Source organism: Mastigoproctus giganteus, chromosome 9 (assembly GCF_048544385.1).
Source record: "Mastigoproctus giganteus isolate SK-2022 chromosome 9, ASM4854438v1, whole genome shotgun sequence".
NCBI lineage: Eukaryota > Metazoa > Arthropoda > Arachnida > Uropygi > Thelyphonidae > Mastigoproctus > Mastigoproctus giganteus.
In genome coordinates, this window is record NC_143583.1 from 177,149,973 (window position 1) to 177,176,204 (window position 26,232).

The 26,232-nt window shown below is 39.5% G+C and overlaps 1 protein-coding gene across 1 annotated transcript in view; it reads left to right on the plus strand.

The window, feature by feature from the left end:
- Positions 1–26,232, plus strand: part of LOC150080904 (uncharacterized) — a 256,611-nt gene that overhangs the window by 9,059 nt on the left and 221,320 nt on the right. The window contains exon 3 of the mRNA XM_090380849.1: positions 25,042–25,197. Within this exon, the coding sequence (XP_090236975.1) occupies positions 25,042–25,197 (156 nt within the window). The remainder of the gene's footprint in view (positions 1–25,041; positions 25,198–26,232) is intronic.

A 26,232-nucleotide genomic window follows, 5' to 3' on the forward strand; every position in this document is an offset into this window, starting at 1 on the left:
CTGCCTTACTTCGTGCTACAGAACGCTCCGCTAAGAAGAAAATTAGCAAGCATACTACAGTTCCATGGTGGACACCTGAACTTTCCACTCTGCGCAAAAAAAGTACACAAAGCACGCAGGGACTTTCAACGGAGAAGGTCCTGGCCTGAACCAGAAGTCACCAGACTAAAAAATATCTATAAAGGCCAGCAGATCGAATACATAAATACAATTGCAAAACAAAAACTTGCCTCCTGGCAACACTTAATTCACTCCATAGGAAATTCTGATCCCTGGGGTCTATTATATAAAATTAGCAAAAACAAGTATCACTCACATGAAGTGTACAGCACTGTAGTGAACAAAAACACAGAAACCACTAACTGAAATGACTCAGTTAACGCCATCCTGGATCGCTTGCTTCCCCTGGACGATTTCACCACAGAAACTCCAGAACAAATATCTATCAGGAATAGCAACTCAACCTACCACTCCTCATATGAAACGGATCTCTTCACTCTTCCTGAACTAAAGCTGGCCCTAAGCAAAATAAATATCCATAAATGTCCGGGTTTAGATCTTGTGGAAAATGCTGTAATTATCAAATTTGCCGAAATATTTCCAGAAATACTTCTATGTACAACAAATGTCTTACTGAGGGGATATTTCCTAATCTCTGGAAGGTAGCTCTGATCAAAATTATTCACAAGCAGGACAAAAATAAATCAAATCCCAAAGCATACAGACCCATCTCTCTTTTGGCAAACCTTGGCAAACTATTTGAAAGATTGTTAGCACCCAGAGTATCAGATTTAATTGAAGGTCAAAACTTAATGTCTCCATCCCAATTTGGCTTCAAGAAGGGGAAATCCTGTGAAGACGCCTTGGTCTCTTTAGTTAACCACATATCAGCTTGAGGGCTAAATATGAAATGGCCATATTCATTGACTTCGAGGGAGCTTTCGATTCCCTCTGGTGGGAGAGCGCTCTCAATCGTCTTACCAAAGCCAAGTGCTCTCAGCAACTGTTCCAAGTTATTAGAAGCTACTTCCAAAATAGACTCATCCAAGTAATCTCTAAACAGCAGTCTCTCTCAAGGACCATCTCAAGAGGATGCCCCCAGGAATCAATTCTGGGACCCCTCTTCTGGAACATAGTTTTGGACAGCTGGCTCACGCGCAAAAACCTGACAATATCTCTGCCGATGATTTGGTTCTTCTAATTCCAGGGCGATCGCGTCTTCAACTAGAACAATCAGCCAATATAACTCTTTCTGAGCTAATCAAGTGGTCAAGTATATATAAACTGCGCATATCTGCCACAAAAACAAAACTGATGGTTTTTAAGGGCAAGTTAGAATACAGAAAACCTCCAAATATAAAGATAGACGGAAAGCAAATCCCTTTTGTTCCTGAATTAAAACATCTCGGCGTAATTTTAGATGACAGGTTAACCTTCGCCTCTCATATTAATCACCTCGTCTCGAAGATTAAGAAGTTCACTGCAGCAGTTATCCGAATTTTCAAATCGGACTGGGGACTAAATAGGAAGACTTTCTTACTATATTATACAGCAGTATTCGTACCAATAACAACATATGCTTCGGGAGTCTGGTTTCATAGAGCCGTCAATGTTAAACTCCGTTCCAAGCTCATCTCCATTCAACGGGTTATGCTGCTTGCCATGCTCCGGGCCTGCAGAACAGTGTCCTCTGCTGCTCTGCAGGTCCTTGCTTACCACTAGACCTGCATGTCATCTTCAAAGGACTATGCTATCGTCTAAAGAACAGAGTTCCTGGCGAGATTCTCGGCATCTCATGCAACTTAACTGCTAACATCAAAGACGAGAAACGGAGAATCTGGAATGAACTTATCAGTGTGTGGCAATCACGATGGGATTCCAGTACTACTGGTCACGTCACCCGCTCTTTTGTTCCTGCAGTTACCTTCCCTCTCAACAAGAACGTCCGCCAATGGTTTTCTCCCAGCCTAACAGCATCGTATATACTTACTGGGAACGGCTCCATCAACTCCAAACTATTTCAATTTGGCTTCTCTGACACCAATCTCTGCTTGTGTGGTGTTGAGGAAACCTGGACGCACATTCTGTATCGCTGCAACTTGTACCACCACGTCAGATCTACATTACAAGCTGCTGTCAGCAACTTCTCTGAAGGAAATGAAGTGGCGCTGACTGAAAATTCTCAATCGTTCTCAGCTCTACAACAGTTCTGCTCTGCTGTTTTCACCAAAAGAAAGCAACTCTTCTCAAGTTTATCAACATATCAACAACAAGGAAGCAACCCAACATCTGCAATGTCTATCGATATTTCTTAAAACTAATAGCGCCTGCCATCTACTTTTTATTTAAGCTTGTACCCCAGTTTGGGCAGCTGTGGATACAGGATTAGCTAACACCCATTGGTATAGCACTTCTTCCAGTGGGTGCGGTTTTCGTTCTTCCTAGGACAGAAAAAGACTGCTGTGTTCCGGTTCCTGTACCACAATTAATACTTCTGATTAGTTGCGTGATGTGACTTGCTGTGTGAACATGTTACATGTTCATTACACTTATAACATTGTAATTACACGATTATATGTATATATCATTGTATGTATCATTATATATTGTGTCATATATATGTCATTGTATATATATCTATGTATGTACATAGCGGATTTTCCAGTTTCTGGTTAGGGGCCGCTTGTTGTTTTGTTAATAAAGATAAGTCTAATAAAGATGTTCGAAAATATGGTCACATGACATCAGTACAGCGTATGATCCCTTCAACGGCTAAACAGGTTGCATAAACATGCTTGATATAAGGGTGTCTATAAGAATCTGCGGCTACAAATCCCATTCTTCCACCAGCACAGACCTTAGTTCACCAATTGACCGAACTGTTGGCTGTCGGCGTGCAATGCGACTCCAAAGGGCGTCCCACACATGCTTGTTGAATTTAAGTCTGCTGATTATGATGGCTACGGCATCGTTGCAGATCTTCAGTTTTAATATGTTCCTCCATCACTTGAACTCAAATTGTGGAAAATCTAGGCCAACCGCACATAGAATCCTAAAATGTCGCACTTAGGGTTCGAGGATCTGTTCTCGGAACCTGTGTGCAGTTAGGGTACCCTGTCAAAAACACGTATGGTACGGCCATTGATCATTATTCCTCCCCACACGAGAACACCGCCTCCACCGTGAGTGTTCTTTTTTATGATGTTGGAGGGATGGTACCGCATTTTTCATTGTCTCCAGATGAAATAGTATCTAGAATCTCTTTGTAAGCTAAGACGGGACTCATCAGAAAACAGAACTGACCCAATTTGTTAGGGTTCCACGTCACATGATCATGGAGAGTTTCGACGAGATTTGCGTGGTTTGGGATTAATGGGATATAAACGACTGGCTTCCTTGAGTAGTGTCCATTGAATTGAGCTTTCTTAACACAGTCCGGTTGGAAATGTTTTCACCTGTGACCGCAGCAACCTCAAGAGACAGTTCATAACAGAAAACCGTAGGGGTCCGTCTTGCTTTTGGAGCCTGATAGCTGTCTTTTCTGGTTGACGTAGTGCTCGGCCGACCTTGGTCAGCTCTTCTTGTAATAGGGTTCTGTCTTCTGAAATTGTCGAGAGGACACTGCGTGACACAGTAGGCAAACTTGTCGCCTGCGACTGACAGCTTCAAGTCTTCCAAAGGCCCGCCATCTCAAGGAATCATCTAAACGACGACGACTTGCCATACTCAGTACTGGGAGATGTGGCTATACCACGGAGCATGCCAAAAAAACGGGAATGAAGTGATGTGGTCGCAACCCCTGTTTTTATAGGCATGAATAATTTCCATAATGTGAGACTCTGTAATTCGGTAGATCGATTTCTGTTGGATACTGGGAATATACATACCAGGATGCCTATCATATCAAATATTCTTATTCGGCGACACTGTTCACAAGAAAATATGAAATTCATGAAAAACATTTTGTTCTCTCAATTTTTCCGAGCAATGTATTAGCAAAATAGTGCAAGGAAACCGTGGGCTTTACTTGCACTAGCGAAAAAAAAAAAAAAAAAACACCCAAAATAAAGAGCCCATGCGTTTCCCTCCTAACGTAGGCAACTATTGAGCGGGACTTTGAATTTCTCAAAATTGTCGGCCTCAACTACTGGCGAAGTTAACTTATCTCGTGATTAACAACTCGATGACTAAAAGAAAACTTTCTGCAATCCAGTCTGAATCTCTTTCGCCATAATTTTAATTTATGGCCCCATGTTCTGAAATCGTAAGAATAAAAATTTCGATTTATTCATTTTACTGACCCCCTTCAGAGCCTTATTCACCTCAGTGAGTTGTGCCCTAGGGCGCTTCATTGCCAGGCTCTGTTGCCCGATAATCGCAGTCTTTCATCATATGAGTGCCCCTTTGCCGATGTCACCAAGGTTATCTTTGGACCCTTCTAAAAAGCTGAATGGCTTTTTCAGATGAGGTCTCCACAGTTGCGAGACTGCATTTGGAACACTATCTCCAATTTCTTTGATTTCTTTATGAGTAGATTATGATCTCCTTGTCTTTACAAGAAAATGTACGATAAATCATCCATAGGACAACACCATGGACCTTCCTTGCTGCCTGCCCAACTTTCTTTCTTCCCCTACTATTTTTAATTCATTTAAGCGACAAGTGTGTAACTTATCGTGGGTTTGACACTTTCTCAAGTGTAAGCATCCTGTTGCATAAAAATAGTTGCCACTCCTCTGATCATCTTTGAAGCCCTTCCAAGTCAACCTAAAGGAGATGCTCGAAATGATAATTAACTACTCTCGCGATCTTCACATCATATGCAAATTTTGACATCATGCCCTCTATCCTTTCGTCATTTATGGAAATCAGAAACAGCTGTCTGTCCAAGAACCAATCATTGGCGACACTACTTCTGTAGTTTAAAGTTGTTAAAATCTTTGTTTATTGACACGACCTTACGTTTTCTGGCTGGTCGAAAAACGGAAATATTAAAATTTATATTTTCCCTCACATCGTGTGTCATTTATAATTCTGAGTCTGTGTATAATCAATATTAAAATTAAAATGTTTCATTGAATTCAGGAGCCCTTCCCTATAATTGCTAAAGCCAACTCCAACTGGAAATCCTATTATTTATTTATGTATAACTTTTGTTACAGTTGCCAAAGATACTCGATATGTGGCAATCCGGGACATGTTGGGATTGCTGGCAATGAGTTAATGGATTACGCAGTGAAATTCTGTAATAACTTTCACGCATAGCCATGCGGAGTATATTGAAATCTATTGAAATTAATCCAAAATAGTAGCTTAAAAGGGTGGCAACAGATTTGGGACACACAGGACAACAACAACTTGAGATCAAGCTCACTAGTCGCCTTACCAGGACACATATCATTCACTCTTGCCTAGCAGATGAAACTCTACAATCACACAGATGACGTGACTAATAATTAGATAATGCTGGTAGAATGATCATTTCGCAAAAGAACGTTGGACAACCTTCATTGCCAACTCACTGTCAAAATCCTCCTAGGAAACCGAAATTATTCCAGATATTTATTATTTCTTCACATCGATTAACTTCCATCATCTCCTTTGAAGAGCAATATAATTGCTCTTCAAACAAGGCGACACAATGAACAATATGATACCCACCAAAATTAAATACAGCCACAATTCACAAACAAACAGATGAAGAGGTCCAGGCGATGATACAATGGAATAACTTTGCGCACTTATCTTGGCAATTGTGGTCCTTTATTGCTCTGTTTAACGAAGCCCTCCATTTCCATTGCGTGTGCCGAACACGTGTCATTTGATTGCGTTGTACTTTTCTTCCATCGGACATTGCCCAACTCTTCCCCTTTCCGTCAACTATGATTAATGATCCCGACACCGATGCCATTATTGGCAGCGCTATGAGACGAATTGGTAACATCTAAGTGCTTCATTAATTGGGGGTTTTCGGGTGAAACGATATGGATGCGCATTGCTATTGTTCCTGTTTCTCGCTCCTTGTTAATCAATTCTTGAACTTGTTATCTCCCACTGGGTCGCTTTCCCGCATTGCTCCTCAGTAATGCGCGATAACACGCTTTACAGGTAATGGTGGAAGATATTGACAGCCGGGTCTTATATCGAGGAAATGGGGACCGGCTTGGCGCTCAAAAAGGGGACGCTATGGATGTTTATTTTTAGCTACTTAACTGAGAAGTTACTTTTCCAAAAAAAAAAAAAAAAAGAGGACACGCACATTTTGTTTTCATTCCATATTCGGCAGACTAGACAGGAAGTCTAGGGGACTCCGATCTCTAGGGATTTTCATCCCGCAAAAAAGATAAACAGACCACAAGATAAACGTAGTTTATAACCACAAGTGCACTTTTTGAAATGTATTCAATTTCTAAGCCTTAAAAGTTGCGAGCATTGGTATTCCCCCCCCTAAGCGGAAACAAAATTTTTCCAAGTCTAATTGCGGACTTGTTTATAAATTCCCTAATCATCAGAGCTATCTTTAGCAGTGAAGCGAGCTATATGGAGAGGGATGGTGAGTAGGCCCTCTAAAGAAATGCCCACATTTGTAGGAACGATTGACAGAGGCCGTGTGTCAACATATGATGGCCTGTTTGTCGGGGAAAAAAAAAAAGAAAAAAAAGAAGCTTCGGAGCTACCACACAGAAGTCAAAGACGCTCCTTGTACACGCGCGTTCTGACAGCTGGTTTCCATAAAACATGCAGAATGGCATTACGTGAATTTTTAGAAATCGCTATAAATATGGGTTAGTCATATCTCATCCCAGAGATTTAATAACCTTGATTTGGAGAGTTGGCAGCGGGCCAAAATCAGTATTTCCGTGATTTGCACTTCGTACAGTCGATTAGAATGCGATGGAAGGTTAAACTGGGTAAACGTGATACGTACTTTCGACATTCACCAAACTTGGAGCTTCTTTGGATGAAGCTCAAATAGGATTTGCATACCAAAGAAAACAAGTTATCCAACTGCTGAATTTTCTGTTTATACATCGTAACATACAGAACCGGAAGGCATTTCAAGCACTTCCTCAGTGATTTGCAGACGCCAGACACGGCGACTCGCCGCAGCTAAGGGCGTATTTTCTTACTTCGTGCAGGTTCGAATAAGCGGCTTGTGGAATTCTCTACCTGCACCGATAAATTTGCAAAACTAAATAATAAACACGCGGTGCGTTTAATTCTGGTCCATATTTAGAGTTAAAACGGCGTAATAAAATTAATTGCGGGGTTATGCGGAGGTGGTTCGTTGCCATACATCTTTAAGCATTCGGCGAGGTCACTGCTTGCGCTCATAAATGAATGTCCCTTTCGCTCGATACGCCCTGCCGGTTAAATAATATAGCCAAGTTGTGTACGTTAGCTGACCGCAAAGGCCAAGTGGGCCACTGCATCGTAAACACATCGAAGTACGGCTCGAGATAATTAGACCACAAAGAGACGCCAATTTCTGATGGCAATTACTTAAGTCTGTGCCGAGAAATACAGCGTTCTCACCAGCTGCGATCGGAACTTTAGGTAAATATTGAATCTTCGACCGCACAGTAGCATTTGCCGTACATTTAAGTGGCAGGTTACGAAAGGTCAGTGGCCCTGTGAATGACGCCGCAGCATTAAACCGACAGATTCCGCTAAACAGTAGGATTTTCGCGAAGGATTTTGACTTATTCGAGGCAAATGACGTCTAGAACGAAGAGCGACGTGTCTGCTGCGGCATTATAAGATGACTTCAGTCACTCGTACGGCGTTTCTAAGACAGCGCCGGCTTAAGAAAAATTTCTTTTTTCGATTTTGCGCTTTCAAAAGAAAATTATGCCAAAACAGATCCTTCCAAGAAGGGTCGAAGTTACCTTGTTTTAGTAGAAAACACGCTTTCGTGGGTGTTTATCACCTCAGCTGTCTCGCCGTTCTTCTGACGCCGGAATTTCGTTGAATAATATATACGCAATTATTCTCCCCGGCGCTGTTCGTTGTGGATTTCGTATTTGTGGTGTATCCCCTCCCCGTTCCCATTGTGAGCAGCTGCTGGACCGACTCGCGCACTTAATAACACTGCCGAAGGCTTGCCTTAACAATGTTTACCACTAACATGGCGAGTGTGACGTCAGCATATGATTAAATTATAACATCGCGAGCTTATTGAAGATAACGGAATTTTCTTGCATCTAACCGGCTCTCTCTTTCATCTTCGAAAAGCTATGTATTTTCGTAGGCGCGTGGCGTATTTTGACGCTTTAAATATTTATTACGTTACGTTTGTGCGCATGCGCCAGTACATTTTGCGTTGTACCTGGATTAATGAGACTCTCTGAAACAATGGCGATGCACTTATGGGTAAGCCGTTCTTTTAGTCATCGCGCCTCCCTCATATTCGTTCACTTCGAGTGGCAGAAGTTACAACGAGAAAATTTAATCAAAAGAAGTTTTGGTGGATGTTCAAAGGCTGATTTGATGTTCGTTACACGCTCGTAATTTGAAGGCGAATAACAGCCGTTTGTGGCAATCCGCGGTGAGAATTGTCTGTCGGACAGTACGAATTATTGCTCCATTACAGAAGCCTTATTAATGTTAATTGCAGCAGACGCAGTACTAAGGGAAACAATTGGTGCAGCCTTTAATTGTTGGTCTGTTTCTGTAATTGTCTCTTTCAGGAAACTGTTGTCACCTCGAATTCGCTGCGGTCTTTAATTTATTGTCGTCTGTTTTAATTGTTGTCTCACTTAATTGTTGCTTCGGTTATTAAAACTGGACGTTAACAGAAACAATCATTTGGCTCGATTGTTGTTTTTTATTGTTTGTTCGTTTATGTACGATTAAAACTATCGCGTAATAAAGGCACTTCGCGCGCAGTTATTGTTGTGGTCTCGTGTGTTGAATAATGTAAGTGTAGTCTGCTAGAAGCCAGGGATTGTTTGTTTTTTGAATTATTATTATACGTAATGTGGCGCCTTTTTATTATGGACACTTAAAATACTACTTCGCACTCCTGTTCCTTCGTATCGTAATTTAGGAATAAGATAAAAATACGTGCGTTGCTTGACAGGTACTTGGTCACGTGCTTGAACAAATTTTCTGCTGAAATGGCAACGATAAAAATAGACCATTAATGTTTAATAATAAGGAACTGGCAGGGTGTTCTAAGGCCACGCTCAATGAAATAGTTCGCATTCCTTCGTACTTCGTCTGCTTCTCTTTATATTTTGACTTTCATATTTATATTATGCATATTACTTAATATTGGACGTTTTAAATCTTAGGGGGAGCATCCGTATTGCGTTAACTCAGGATCTTTATCCTCCTGTTCGAAATCGTACTCTTTATTGGGCAGATTAATCCTGCTCGAATTTTTGCGAGTAAATATGACACCTCATTGAAAATTTTAATTGAAAAACGAAGTTGCTGTTGCGTGCGATTGACCCACTTTGGGTGCGTGTGTGTGTGTGTGCTGCGCAACGTGTACCAGGAGCATAGATAAAGTAAGATAAGGTTACTAGAACTAATTTAAAAATAAAATAACCAAAAATATTAACGAGCACTATGGGGGGAGGGGTTGGGAAGAAAAAGATGCTGTAGGAAACTCCGTGCCACTAACAGCCCTCTACGATTAGCCAAAATTTTTCCAAAATCGAGAATATTTTGAATTTCCCGATTTGAATTGTGATGTCGCATTTTCATAAACACTCCGCTGTTTCTTAAAATGTACGGAGGCCCTCTTGTCACACTAAAGGAGCCAGGAGAGGGGGGCCCGCCGTAAATGTGGCTTAGTATACGTACGATTCCCTACTAATTTATGTCGTATTACACTGACCATTAACTCAAAACTCGCCGCTTGCTGGCACGTGCCCATTTCGCCGTGGCGTCTATCGGGGATATTTCTTAAAATGCGATCGGCTGAGCGACTGAACAACTGCGCATTTTCGTTCATCGAGTCCTGAATGCCCCTCACAAGTCAACACGTGCTATTAAATGTTAGGTTTGCTCACTTTTTTCCATTCTGTTGCGAACTCCTTAGATTTCGATTGTGGGGGAGAGTAGGGGTGGGGTGGGTAGACAGCGGTTAAGATGTGGAGAGTGCAACACTGTCGGCAGCTAATCTTCTAGTCTAGTGGAGCAAAGGGTTACCGAACTGGTCATTAGAGATTTGGGACCGACTTTAATTTCCTCTAGATGACATTAAGTGTTAAAGTTTCCCTCCGTAACACCTCATCGTAGAGTTCAGTTAGTTTCTGGCCCGACTCCATCTATTTACGGAGTGGAAGAAAGGAAATTAAAACACCATTAGCTGCACGAAGCCCGAATATTGCATGATTGATGAGAGTTTAAACTCCCATCGACCGGTTGGCAGGCTCAAATAAACCACACCTCATTGATGAAGCCCCCTTTCCCAACCACCTACCCCCTCACCTTTATATCCACTACTGTTTTCTGGGGCCGGAACTTCTGACACACTCGCAGATGTGGAATTATTGCGGCCAATGATGGCGCTAATGTTGATTCGGGGGGGGGGGGGAAATTCAAAATGGCGGCTGGAGTACGTTTCTCCAGTTTCTCTTAACATGTACACGATTATTAGTTAAGATTCGAGCTCAGTATATTTGATAGGATCTATCCAGAAGCGTTTCTAGGAACTCTTGGTAAGAAATTGAAAAGTGTGGCGACCACTACAGAATCTCCTTCGTGCCACGTGACTGCAGTGTTCTCCAGTTGTTCCGATCGTTCGGAAACTCCACAATTTTGTAAAAATGGCGCTGCGTTTGCGAGCTTTGCTTTACAGCGGTATTTGCCCAATTGTACGGTCATGGAAATCGTTGATAATACTATCGGGGCTGTCCGCAGTGTCACTTGAGAAGCGGAACACATCGCGGCGACAGCTGGTATTGCTATCGTGAAGTGCTCAGGTTTGCCTTCAGTATCTTCAATAGTCGGCTGCCTTTTCTCAGATAAACAGAAGATTATGCGCAATAATGAATTCGAGTGAAGATCGGGTGGTTGCGGGTTTGGGCCGTTGGCCTTCGTCCTCCAGGATTCGATTTTCGTTCCGAAAAACGTCGACGAGTTACTATCGCAAAGTTTGCTGCTGGAACCCGTTTTTATTTATTTATTTTTTTTTCAGTGGACAAAGAAACAGTTTTGTGTATACGCATGCGCACGCAAAGAATCAGACACAAATTTCGTTCGTGGAATTTTTGTGCAATAAACTGAGAGGATTGGAATAGAAATAATGCCGGGAAGAGGAATCTGAAATGCGTACTTTTGCAGCTACACGCCATTTTCAAATGTGAGTGACAGAAAGGAGGGGGAAAAAAAATGGAAAACGGTTTCTTAGTGTAACTGTGATTAATATTGTAACAGGGGTTGTCTGTGGGGTTCCACTGAAATGTTGTTTCGCAAACTGTACGGAATAATAAATGAAAGTCTGCGATAAACTTTCAAATAAGATTGTAAAGTTTATTTAGTTTTAAATTCTTATGATTAAATTGAAAACTTGGATTTGCGATTACACTCGGGAGACAAAGCGTTTAAGATGAGCAACCGTGTCCAAATAGTCTACTAAGTTAGTTGTTGTAGTAGGGTTTTAGGTCGATTTTCTGTTTGCTGGATGAAAAACCTGAGTTCCGGGAGAAAAAACCATGCCACCTTCGCTTGAGACCCACTAACTGAGCAATGTTTTGACAAAGACCCATAAAAATTCCTCACGTCATCGACGAGGCTCGAAATCAGGTGTATTCCACCCGGCGTGGGAGGGACGGTGAGCCTACTAACTGTGCTACCCACGAAGGCACTAAGTTAGTTAAGCATTATTTTCCCTAAACATGGCTTTGTTAAGGGAAAATCGTGCTTCACTAACTTAGGAGGCTATTTTGACAGAGTTACCCACGAGCTGGATGTAGGGAACAATTTCGACATAGATTATTTGCATTTTGCAAAGCATTTGACTCAGTTGCTCATGACAGGTTGCTGTATAAGCTTGAGCAGGTTGGGATTACTGGTAAGATTCTAAGATGGATTTCTGGGTGGTCGCAGGGCAGACGGCAGAGGCTTGTGATTATTGGATATTCTTCAGATTGGTATAACGTCAGGAGTGGGCCTCTCAAGGATCGTTTCTTGGACCACTGTTGCTTCTCATTTTCATAAATGACATCGATGAACCGATAGAAGGCGTGATTTCAAAATTTTCAGACGACGTAAAGATTGGCAGAAATGGCAGAATTACCAGTGCCAATCAGAGCTCCTTCAGGATGACTTCAACAGACTTCGAAGATGGTCAGAGAAGTGGTTAATTGCTGCTAAACACACTTGGGGAATTGCAACCCACAAATAAATTATACACTTGGTAGGATTGAATTAAAAACAGTAGAGGAGGAAATGGATCTGGGAGTTAAGGTCCGGATCGAACCTTAAAATCGCCCAGTGTCAAAATAGCCTACTAAATTAGTTTTTAACGATTTTATGTGGTAGATTATTAAAAAAGGACCTGTTTAATGAAGAATTATATTCTTAATGAACTACTTTGTTGCGTATATTACATTCCTAATAAATAAAATTTCTTAAAAACTGAAGCTAATCGGTTTAACTGCTTTTCCCATCTACATTATGAACAGCAGTAAAAAAAAAATAAACAAAACAACAAAAAATATTTAAAAGCTTTTCAAGTTTGATTTTCTCCGATAGCGGGTGTTCTCGCTGACTTTAATACGTTATTGCCCGAAGTTATTCCTCCACCGTCGCCACCAGAGTGTGCTTGTCAATTGCCCCGATACGGGTGATTAATGGGATCGGGTGTTCTCTGTCAGAAAATTTTGAAAGGCTGTAATTGAAAACGCGTGCTTTAAATAGCTACGTTAGGGGCCTTTTTTAGTCTATGGCCAGATAATTTGCCGATGTTTTTTGGGAGAGGGAGTGATTTGGAAGACAGACGAAAGAAGATCATCGTTTCGGCGCGAACATGTAAGCCGTTGGTGCCATTTGTAGGGTTCCCTCACAACCAATCTCGGGGCAGGGCCGTTGCTTTAGGTGTTCATTAATTACCGCTAAATCATACCGACAGCATAGCCGCGTCCCCTCACTACGTCACTGTCAGATGTTCTTAACTGCGCGAAGCTTGGGGATACCCGTCGTAGTCAAGATATGTGGGAAACCCCTACAGACTGGCGTGGGAAGAATAGATGGTAATAGAAGGAAATTTCTTCCAACACCAAGTTCTGTTCAATCAGTAAGGTATGCACTGGATTAACTTTCTTTTCATTTCCATAATTTATTCTTCTAATTAGCCAACCACTGGATTATTATCTACCTATATACAATATTAGCTCTGGTATACGTCCGTGAATTATCTAATCCACGAGCCCAACTAACTACTTTAGCTCAGAATTAATCACTCGTTTGGAGAGGTCCAGGTTCAAGTCCAGTTGGAGACTAGAAATTGTTACGCTCCTTTTCCATCTGGACGATTTTAAACTTAGGGAGGCCCTCGTACAATTATTCTTACGGGCTGTATTCGATGGCCCGTGGAAACAAACCTCAAAATTAAATTTTGATAGCTTCCAATGTATTTCATAAAGAACTCCACAAGATATTCAGATGAGAGATGAATGCTGGCTCGGTTCCATATAACTGCAGCCAAAGCAGTATACTGCTCTAATTTAAGATTAGTTTCTGCCATATTTGGTTTTTAGTGTTATAAAATATTATTCGTTCTGTTTGTCTAAAAGCGCAACGAACTGAGGTTAAATTCGCCAATAGATTTCGGCTAACGCTCTCTAAACAGTCAGAATTTCATTAATGTGGGGTCTCTTTTAACAAGAATGGTTCTTTTCCGTACAAACAAAAATGGTTGATGTTGAAACAAATGAGAGAATAAATATCGCGGATTCTTTTGCTACGGGCTGCCTGTTTGGATTGGTGGGTGGTGAAAACCTCCGAGAGCTTTTGCGATATTACACGAGAAGGAATCTCGCCCAAATGATTAGTCAGTCCGCTCTTGCAGTTTGGTTCCCGGTGTTCGTCCAAGGTAGCGCACATTCTTCGAATGCCAGCCCGCATGCACGGATAGAAAAAACATGTTTGGTTACTCATTTCTTAACACTCAAATAAACAAGTAAGTCTGATGCATTGTGCAAGTTGCCTGCTGTCTGACAACTGTTTTCTCCTTCACTCAACTTCTGTTTCTCTTGAGGTTGTCTCGATGAAACGAAGAACGATTTGTTTCTGAAGATAGAGAGAATCTCGCAGAAATAGTATGGACGTGTTATAGCAAGTTCTGATGATCTTTATCTTTGAAAACATTCTTACGTTATCTGCATTATCTTTAGCGAAGTTGTTAATGTTTTTATTCGAAGAACAAATTAATTCATTTAGCTTTTTCTAAGAATGTTTTACTAATTTATGCAGTTGTTCCCTAACTTTGGTACTACAGTGTATACACCAGCATTCTTTATACAGAGTGATTAGGTTACAACACATATTTAATTATAAAAATGGCGGGTGTATGATTAGGACTGTTTAAAATGAGATTATCAGGTTAATTATAAATAAGGAACTAATGCTAAAAATAAAGCGTTTTTAAATTTCAAATAAAAGTGAGGTTATTCCAATGCGAGGTGAGTTCGGAATTCTTCTGAGTTTATGGTTCGCTTAATATCCAGACAGCAGCGCCATTGCGGTGTCCGTTTGACTTGCATCCATCGTTCGCAACCTTTAATGTGCTCTGAGAATATTCAGGCCACCCATACCTGTCAATAACTCCAATAAAGATGATTAATGATTTTAATCGTTTCCCATTTTAAGACTGTTTGGAACTTCATTACCGAAGACATTCCCATTAAGAACCCAATTGGATGAGAAGGTCATTCATTATAGCAATTTCCTCATCTGCACGTGGAAGTACCAAATATTCCATTCGTTTGTCTCTTTGCTACATAAACTACATTTCCAGTTCGGCTAAACGATGACTGCGCATTCTCTTTGAGAAGATTGATGTAAGGAATTTGGCCATCATAAAAGCCTCTCTCTGTGACCCACTTCCGAAGTTTTCCATCATTATTAATTTTAGCGTTACTGTTGCCTGCATCGCTAAATGTCTTCAAGAATGTCATCTTGATTCCATTTTCTCTGGTGACATATATTCTTCTGAACTCATCAAATCTATCAGTACAACCCATAATTAGGATATTTATAATCGGTTCAGAACCCGCAGTAAGATACATTCATGTCACGCGTTTCAAAGGTCTTGATACGGAATATTTTGATGAGGTTGTTGCAGCAAGGACGCTGTTTGGAACACTTTGAGCACTTCCTAAGAGCGCTTCTTTTAGTATGGATTCTGTTAGAAACACCTTAGATATATTGTACCCTAGTTTGAGTGCTCCTGCAAAGTCGGACCTTTAGGCGGCAACCCAAGGAGTCGATGAATTTTTCAGTCATAAATAACAGAAGTGGTGACAAATGCTTATAGTTTATCTCGATGTCAATTTTGAAAATATTCACCTATTCGTATCTAAATTACATATGGTGAAGATATAATTTAATTAGTTTTCAGGTATTAAACTCAGAAATTTGACTTCATCATTGAAAACATGTCAACTTTGGATGAGAGTATATTCTCTGAAGTAATCTCAGTAGTAAATCTCTGAAGTAATCTCTGAAGTAATCTCTGAAGTAACCTAACCAGTAATCTCAGAATAACATATGCTAACTGGTGTAGCACTACACTCCTGTACGAAAAAGACGTAGAAGGTAATTGTGCAGTCAAATATAAAGCAGTCATATGTACAAGGCAGATGGGCTGCTAGGACAAATCATGAGGTCTTGTCAGTGACATGCTGGAATTTTGACAGCAGGATATGGAGGGAACAATACTAGGAGGTGAGCATTTGGAGTCCTCATTTTAAGAAGGATGTGGATCTATTGGAATGGATGCAGAGAAAGGCAGCAAGATTGGCCAGGGGAAACAAAAGGATGCTGTAACCAGGAATGGTTCTGCAAATTGCAGCATCTAGAGACTAGGCGCTTCGAGTTGATCTGATTGATGCATTTAAGGCCTTGAACGGATTGCGTAAGTTCAATACTGATGGGATTCTTCCTCTCGATCAAACTACATACATGAGGGGACATTAATTCACTGAGGAAGGTTAGTTGCATGATAGAAGTTCGGAAATAAATTTGCCTTCAGTCAGAGGGTAGTTGATTGTTGGAACAAACTTTCAATCTGGTGTTGTGGAATGGATAGTTTGAATTAAGTATACAAAAAAATTAGATAAATTATAAGAGCCGATGGTTATGTGATGAGAAAAGTGCTACTTTTTTAGCTAAGTTATCCTGTAAACTTCCTGCATGTTCCATACAGAAAATAGAGATCGACCAACATGCGAAAACAACACCACACACTGTGGCCAGAAAAGGCAAAGAAAAATTGCAGATCAGTTGCTTTCAACCAAGCCATACCTCAAGGGAAGAGAAAAGTGACTTTTTAAAGGATCTCTGCCTCGCCTTTGAAAGCAGCAGTATCTATTTCTATAAGTTAACCAATACAGCTTTCAAAAGATATTGTATAGATCAAAACATTCCAGACGAATCCTGAGAAAGAATCATCTTAATATTATTTATGATGATATTATTAGCGTTTCGTCAAGATATTGGAAAAAATTGTATCTTGATGTCCACCATGGCAGATGTTTGTTGCCCTATTGGTATGTTGAGAAAATAGCCTTCCCGTCCGCATTTGTTAACTTGCTTTTAAAGTTCTCAAAAACAAGAATTACTCTCCATCTGCAATTTGTGAATGATTCTTTGTAGTTATTATGACCAGACAGAGAATCAACCCGATGCGGAAAAACGTCTGCATTTTTTGCAACTTGGCCTTCCTCTTCCACCAGAGCCTATTTTGGCAAGGTGGGAAACATGGTTACGTGACAATGTTTTATGGCAAAAAGTTTGATTCTATAAAAGTTATCGATCAGTGGGACACTGCAGATCCTGAAGATATTTTCCCTGTCTGATTCTTTGGTTAGAAAACAATTGATGTTCACGAATGCTCCTCTTTCTTGCTTACCTAATTCTGTAATACAGAACTTGAAGCATATGGACTTTCTTGGAGCAGTGCAATTGAAAAGGTAGAGAAAGTTCAGTTAGAAGTTTCAACCACCCCTGGAGAGAGAGAGAGAGAGCGCATTACTCTTTACTGTTCCTCCTTAATTAATTGTTTAAATTTACTCGCTAATACCTTATTTAATCTTAATTAACATTTGCATATTATCTTCCCTTTATGATGTCCCCGCGTTTGTAGGCTGTCATCATCCGATGCCACTCGTTCTGTCAGAAGATTATCCATCTCAGTAGAGATAATGCGGCTAAGAATCGACTTCGTGTCATTGTGAAGCACAGATTTTGAAGACTAAGGTGGACAAATTAGTTCAGTCACTCCAGACGTCATAAAATTTCAACTGATAATTTCGTTACGGATCTCTGTTTGTAAAATATCATACAATAGCAGTCCTAGCACAATAATCCAATAACTGATGGACAAATTTGGAATATAATCATTCTACGCATCCTGAATATGCTAATGTCACCTAAATTAAATAATAACCTATCCGTAGGCACGCAATAATCCACGATATGCATACGTTGTGCATCAATGAATTTAGACTGGTTAGTTTTGGGAAATCATTGATATTCAGTGTTGCGCATTCAAGGATGTATTTACACGAGCAATGCAGAGACCCATGGCCGGATGTTTCTTATAATCCGAGCGCACAACGATAATCATTCAGATTGCTTCTAAGTTTATATACTTCCATTAATTACTTGCCCCGATGCTCACAATTTATCTCTGATAATGCAATTACTCATTTATACTGAACAAATCGCTTATGTGAATAAGCACGCGTGTAATCTACAGTGAGCTATTTGGAGACCTTCAATCCCAACATTAATTGTAAAGTGCTGCTGGGACTGCTTTCTGATTAATATAATACTGGCGAGTGTTTGGCCTGTGTCTGCACAATTCACGTTTCTGGTTGCAAAGTGAAAGCTTATAAATAAAATTGCTGAATAAATTTACCTCAACGGCCGAGTGTTCTCCAACCATTGCCACTGAGGCTCTGATAGAATTACAGGTATATTCTGATAAGATTCTCCAAGAGTCTGTAGGAAATATGGGCTTCAAGACTCCTTTCGCTACTTGTTGGTTACGTTTCAAAGTTTCATTGATCCTTTTCATATTTTCTTACCAGTTATTAGGTGAATAACAGCGTGGCATAGTACATACTAGTAGTGTCTGTTACTTGATTAACGTTCCTTAACTGTTTGTGTAGTATTTTTAGGGACATCTTATTGGGCCTTAATTCTTACTAGCAAGGCTCTCAGAAATGGAACACGTATACACTGAAATTGGCAGAGGATGTGGTTTATGCAAGATCGTGCACCAGTCCACTTTTCACGAGTTGTTTCTGACTTTTTAAATACCAAATACAATAACATGGATCTGTACAATGACTACTATGGTCACTCTACCTCACACCTTTAGATTATTTTGTATGGAGTTGTATGAATCCATAGTTTCTTCTACGCGTATTACCATGCCAGAAGAATTGAGAAATCGCATTTTGGATGGTGCTTAAACCATTAAAGGATAGTTCTGGAAGTGTAAGGCAAACCTGGGAAATCCAGTGGTTTCGTTGGACTGAATGCTGCTTTAGATGTTTTACTTTTAGAGATGATTTAAGTTTCTTTTCATGTTTTCCAATTTATCATTGATTCCTTTCTAGATGTTTGTAAAATCACTGACTGTACAAGCCACAACTACCCATCACGTGGTTTTGGCAAGCACTTGAATAACGGGTACAAGTTTCTACTTTCCTCGTGGTATATTTTTAGCGAGGAATAATGATAGTTTGTTTCACTTATTTCACAATCAAAGAACTGCATTTTGGTACATTGCATTGCGTTGCATCATATAACCGCAAAGATGAAAATATCGTTGCTGTTTTCTGGAAAGAAGACATCTCTATGATTTCTACAGTATCAGTGCGAAAGTAATTAATTGGTATTTAGACGTGTTTCTTATGGTATAGATTGGGATCAAAATGGTATTGTCTAGACTTGTCGAGGGCTGCCTTTTAGGACCAAAATAGATGTTGACAGATGTGTTAACAAATTTGTAAATTTAACGTATGGCAGAATGGTTTTTTAAGTTTTCTAATTGCTGAAGAATAGTTATTGATCGATAGTAGCAATATTACAGATACAAGCTATGGATCAATTGGTCAATCGCTTGTATTTGTCAATTTATTACCGCTATATCGTCAAATTTCCTACTGTTTGGAAATACAACTGATGAAGATTAGCACTAAAAAATCAAAGATGTATATATCTGAAATTTATTTATAGAACCAAGAATGCCATCAGGGCATTCATCGCTCTCGCCGGTATCTACAGTTCTGTACTTCTCTTTACAAGTTGATTAATCAGCAGATCTTGACTAGCGTGCATTTCATGGTGCCTATGTTTTTTACGTCAGAACTTGAGTTTTGTGCAGCGCATCCTTAGTTTGAATTCTCTGCATTAATGTTGCGCAAAGAATGACTGGATCATTGTATCTGTACATTATTATATATCATTATATTAAGAATACACTAAATTGTTTTATAAATACAATTCTTCACGTATTCAGAAATTAGGAAATTTATATATAAGAGATTTTTACCACTCTTGCAAAATTTAGTGCTTTGCGGGTATCCTTTGATTACAATAACATCCTGACACCTGTGTTGCAGAGGTGACAGGATACCAAGAAGATGTGTAGAATTTCTTTGCAGCTACTAGCATTTTCAGCTCAGTCCAGCAATTTTCGACCGGGTCAAGGCAAGTGAACTGGCAAAGCCTGAGTATTGACGTCTCTGCTTTCCAGCCAGGGTTTAACAACTTTATTCATACAATAAAGAACGTTGTTGTATTGAAAAGTGAATGCGCCGTCTGGAAAATGATCTCTAGAGAAAAGAATCATGGTTTTATTCCTAGGATTTGTGTATTTTTCCAATGAATTGTTCCTCTAACAACGAGGATACAACAATACGAAAATTTTTTCAGTGAGAATTGCTGTGGGGGTTGCTGATGCTGTATCATAGCATTATATTCGCCAGAAACACTGCTAAATGGGCACTCTGATTCACCAGCAGAGTGATGAACTCGGAAACTGCCATCTGCACATCCAACTTAATTTAGGGCTCGTCACTAAATAGATTCTGTCAAGAGACATCATTCCAATCAATTGTTTTTGTACTGCTGGAGCACAGGCTTTGGTGTCTGATAATGCTAGCCATTATTTACAAAGTTCAACTGAAGAGATAAATCTGTCTGTGTTTTTTTTAGTACATAATATTTTTACAATTGCATTTGTTTTTGATGTCTAAAGTGTTTTTTTTACTGAGGGCTTATTCTTCCACAGCTCTTGACATAATAGATTTCAACGCACTAGTACTTAGTAGAAACTTCTGTTAAAGAATAGCTTTTCTCAATTGAGGTAATAGGTTTTATTTCTTTTTCCAAGATTTGCATCCATCTGCAGTGAACTTGAGCATAAGTAAAAGAGAAAGGTTTCTCAGTACTACCTCACGGACGACTTAAAATGAACCATCTTTAAACCGACAAGCATCTGTTGTAATTTTGAAAGTACGATCGATACTCAAATATTTCAGAATGCCCGCCTGCAGATTTGGCTGCAAGTGTCCACTCTTCTCTATGGAATCACAATGTCGATTCTTGTGTAATTAAATTTCATTTTGAGAAAGCGTATGTAGCATTTGTAATTTTGGTCATATTTTCATCCTGTTTTTTTAAATTTTATACAGTCATGCTAGCAAATGCTGTAAATATTAGTCAGCATGAAACAGATTCTCGGCTATTCTCATCTGGAGAATACGTCGAACACGTTACCGACTCTCTGCTGTCAGGGAAAGGGACCATTAGCTTCGTGGTGATCTGACGGTCCGGTTAGTAATAATGATGAACGGCTGCATCGATCTCTCCATCTTTGAAAGATACACCTTGACTGCTCAAATGCATACGACTGAGACCATCGAGTCCTTTGCAGAGGTTCGTTTTCATGGATGATAACCCTTGTCAAAGCAGGGCCTAGATATTCGACAGATTCTTCAAAAAAAAAAGAGGATATTCTTCGGATAGTGTCAATCCAAATAGCTGGAGCTGAACTGTATTGAGCATACCCGGGATTCTTTCAGGCGAAGAACTTGAGAAAGTCTAACTTCGACCTGAACGCTCCATGCGCTAAGATTTGTTTCTGAGGTGAGGAGTGGAAAACTTTCCTGCTTAAACACCATGAAAGTTTTCTTGTGTTGTCAGGAGTTAATATAATCCCCACTGAACGACTGAACTGTGAAGAACTGGACCCTCAGTTTTGGATGGTTATGATCTCACGATGCATTTTTCTTCAGTACAATTGAGCCTTGAAATAACTCATCCACTAAAGGACCTCATGGGTAGTACAGTTGGTAGAACGCCGTCCTCTCCATACCGGGTGGAAAAGAGGTGAGTTTGAATCCTGTCGATGAGGTGAGGAATTTTTATGAGCCTTTTTTCACATGGTAGCTGGGTTAGTGGGTCTCAGGAAAGGGTAGCATGGTTTGCTGGACGAAAAACTCCAGTTTTTCGTCCAGCAAACAGAAATTTGACCACAGAACACATGCAATTTACAGAGAGTATATACGGAGCAATATGGCCTTAGTCGCTGCTGCTCCTAAAACGCTATACAGCATCAACATCCACTAAAGATTGGATAGGATTCCATAAAGTAGGTATTCTTTTATCACAAATTTTATAGTGATGATCTAACTTATGAACATCAGTGTATTTATGATATCATTATCGCTAATGTATTTTTCATCTTATCGCACGAAAAAAATGATGACGCATTATTATTCGTCGCCTCTACATAGACAGAGTAAAGAAAACCTCTTAGAATCTTTGATGAAGAGAAAAGGATAATGATGGGTAAAAAGAGAACTTGGAAATTCTGAAAATGAAATTCTTTCGGTTGTTCCTTTCAACGGAATGCTATTTCACGACATCTCATGATTGGATAATTTAGAGTACCGTAAAGCCTTTATACTTAAATAATGCGTTAGTATACTGAGCTTACAAACAAAGGTTGTGTTTTAAAGGTCGGTTTATTTGTCTGAATGAAATGCGGCCTTTATCTTTGAGAAAAAGAAAGGAGATTGAATGGCGATCATAGCACGAAACCGAATAGCTAACAAGTGTAATTAGAATGCTTAATGTCCTACTTTTGAGTTTAGCATATAAGTTATTTGCTTATTCAGTTAGGCGAGATGGATCCGCACGCTGATGATTGGATGCAGGAGAAGGAAAGAAAAAAAACTGATTACCCGACGCAACAAAAACCCCAAATGGATCTAAGGGAGTGCAGGAAATCCTGCAATGGCCGCAGTCGCAGTAAAAGAGATGACATTGAAACACCGAGGCTGCGTGTCATTTCTTTCTAACAGGCTCCTATTGAGAAAATGACCCGAGGTGGTCTTCCGATTACGGATTGCAACGGTGTTTACAGAGCGCTTTTTATTAGGACATTAAGCCAGCGAAGTTATTATGTCTCCTTTTTTTCGCAATACGGGAATGCTTGATGGAAATGCATTTTAATTTATTCCGAAACTCAAACAAAGCTTAAATGCGAAAGTGTTGGAATGGAATCTCGTATGATTAAACGTCCAATGAAGATTTACGAGCGAGGCATAATGTTCGGGATTTTGTCGTAGTCGTATCGTCCTGGAGAACGCTTGGCTGTTAATAGTTATCTCGGTAGGAATGCGAAGGATGTCATTAGCTTCAGCATTTATCCACTCTTGGAAACCTTGTAATATATGGAAATGTGTTGGGTTTTCATTTCCGTCCCTGGAACAATTTATCTGGTTCTGGTATTTCTCTCTCTCTCTCAACTATTGATTGTTAATACGAATGGAATCTTTCAAGTGCGCTTTCACAGTGACCAATACCAGATGGGAGTGCCTTACTCTCTCCAAATAAACGTTGGGCTGTTAAAATGCAATGTTTCTGAACGTCATGGTGAACTACTCTTATTTTTAACGCTCAGTTAAGAAAGATAATCATTTAAGTGGATATTTCTGAAGATGAAATATCGTCTTGTTGAAGTTGATCATTGTTACCATACTGGTGTCCAGAGATTAAACAAGAAATCAATGTCCATCAATAACTTCGTAAAAATTATGGAGTTTAGCATATATAAAATTCCATCTAAGCACAGCGAGATGAAAAAGTTTAAAATAGAGAGAGAGAGATGGATCAGAGTACCAAATTTCTGTTCTCTGGAATTATGGGTTTACAAGGAGATAGTCATCAGACTTTTTCAGTGCTTTGAGTACTTTCTGAGGCAGACGTTAAGGAAGAGTGTTTTATTTTTCTTGAGAAACTGTTGTTCTATTTTAATCTTGCTCCGGGTCAGAGATCGCTTGCGTCCGTCTAAACAGACATTCCAGTGAGGCCTCATGCAGGGAAGGATGGAGAATGAGAGAGATAAAACGTAGAAATGTGTACTCTCCATGACCTGCTAGAGACACGGGAGACAAGAGGGAAGATATGGCCGCGCGTGTCATAATCGGAAGTTTAAAACATAGCAGCAAGAAGTTGTGACCCAGCAAAGAGGTCAACGTTCTGCTATGAAAAAAAAAAAAAAGAAATATATATATATTCAACCTTCTGCAAGCCCTGTATGCTGTTCTTTGAGTTGGAGGAAGGGGTCGGAGTTATTTTTATACTTGAAAAAGGGAACTCGTTTGTTTCTAATACCTACATCCGTCTAGATTATTATGTTGCCCTCTTACGGATGCTTTTTGTACTACGACGGTGATCCATTTTATTTTGTAAATAACATTAAAATTTGTATACACACGAAAGATATTTTTCAGAATTTTATTTCGTTATTAATTTAGTTATTAACTCAATGAACTATCTTAATATTCACGTAGTATAAGAGTGGTCATTACTAAAAGCATAATTCTAAAGCTGTTATAGTTTGGGAAGGACGCTACGCGGTTGTTTTCCATTAAGGTTATTATTATATTAAAACCACTCTTATATCACGTGAAAATTAATGATATAATTTATTAGGCTGTTCGCCTACATTACTGTACATTAGGGTGACGTTTCGGGTATCTTACCGATACCTCTTTCCATTTTCTGTTCCCCCAGTAGCTTGGTCTGATGATGGGTATCGGTAAGATACCCGAAACGTCACCCTAATGTATAGTAATGTAGGCGACTAGCCTAATAAACTATATTATTAATTTTCACGTGGTGTTAAGAGTGGTTTTAGTATAGTAATAATCTAAAACCGTTATTATACTGGACGGAGTCCTCCCACACAAAAAATATTGCTTCCTTGGATTTGGCCAAAGAAATTTTTCTTAATAATAATTAAGAACAACTTCAACTTATAACTGTTTATCTTTTTAATAAATTCATTTAAGAACAGTTTTAATTTGCGCTGTTGTCCACTCAGGTTTGGAGTTAAAATACTACACAATATATATATATTTTTAAAATTCTAACGTAATATTACTAAAAGAGCATAAAACTGTTATAACTTAAATTCTTCTATAAGTAAAAGATTATTCACTGTCATTTATTTTCGCAAATATCGATTATTAAGAAGAAGAATTCAGTACAAGTCCAATCCAAGAAACCCACTGGTTCAATCTAGGAGCTTACTTCATAGACTCGACGGATTGGGTATCTTTAGATCCCATTTAATTATAATTATTCTATAACTGCGTGAGTATACAGTTAAACATACGCTTAGTGCTTAAACTAATGAGGTAGATTCGAATATTTGTTTTTATTAAATTACACTGGTTAAGAGGTGCGTGCAGAAAAGCTGAATAATTTATATTTAACTGTAATGTTTATATAAAATATTGGCATCTTCAAAACGAGTCTTATTTTTTATCTTAGGTTTCCTGCTGGATGGTTATAATAACGATCAAGAGGTGGCGTTGCGATATGCAGTCGATCGCGTGAATTCAGACCAGACGCTGCTTCCGAAATCTCGGCTGAAAGTGCAAGCGGAAAGAATCAAGCCTCACAGCAGTTTCAACGCATCACAAACAAGTAAGAAGTTGCCATAGAAATGTCATTAATCCTTTTCATCCACCCGCTTTACTGCTGTCACTGGAGTGTCATTAGTTCTCATTGCCCGTGGCGACATCTGTTTACCCTGCCACGCGTTTACTATTATTTGTTTTTCGGTCATCCAACCACCTGTTTTCCAGCAACGCTAGCAAAGTTTGCTTTCTCAAACAAGACGGATTCTTTTTACGTCGTAAGCCTCGTGATATCCCCTTACCGAAGAAAGTTTGATGTTTGCTAACGTGGCCATGGTAATATGTCTCTTCTGTTTGCATCGACGTTATTAGCGTTATTATTCACGCCCGTCACACGCACCAAGAATTGATATGAAGATGAATAGTTCTCAAGTGTCTGTCTTAACAAGTCCTAACCAACCGTTGCTCGTTCAGGTAATCCCTGGAACGGGTCTCTACGCGTGTTGCTCGCTATCAGTATTTTCCATTCGTGTCCCATCCATCACACAAATAAACATGCGGGGAAAAAACTGTGAGTGTCCGGGATGTGGGAAAGAAAGAAAGAAGACAATGAAGTATTGGTAAATGAAGGGAAAGAAAATGTTAAGGACAGGGTGAGAAATTTCTCGCCCTGGTGCAGCAGTTGATAGGAGAAAGCAAATAAGCTAACCCAGGATACAATTTCTTCTTCTTGTGTGTTTTTGATTATGCGACTCGAAGTTGGTGGAGTGACAGGGTTAGTAGTTCGAGCGTTGCAAAAGGGTAATTTGATGTTCTGGTGGAGCAGCTAGCTTGTTTGAGAGACAAACAACTTTTAGACTACTGGTGTCTCTTATTCAACTGGAGAGTTTGCCTCTGATTTTGTTCTTTTTATTCAGTCCAGTTTATTAGAATATTGTTTATGCTAGATATGGTCAATAAATTGCTTTTTAGGAATGATATTCTGAAAGTTCTTTTGGAAGAACTTTCAAATTCGTCACGTATTAAAACAAGTCTGGTCATAAAAGACTGAATTCAAATTGGAGTTGGAAATTGGTATTTAAAACACGAAAGAGAAACAATT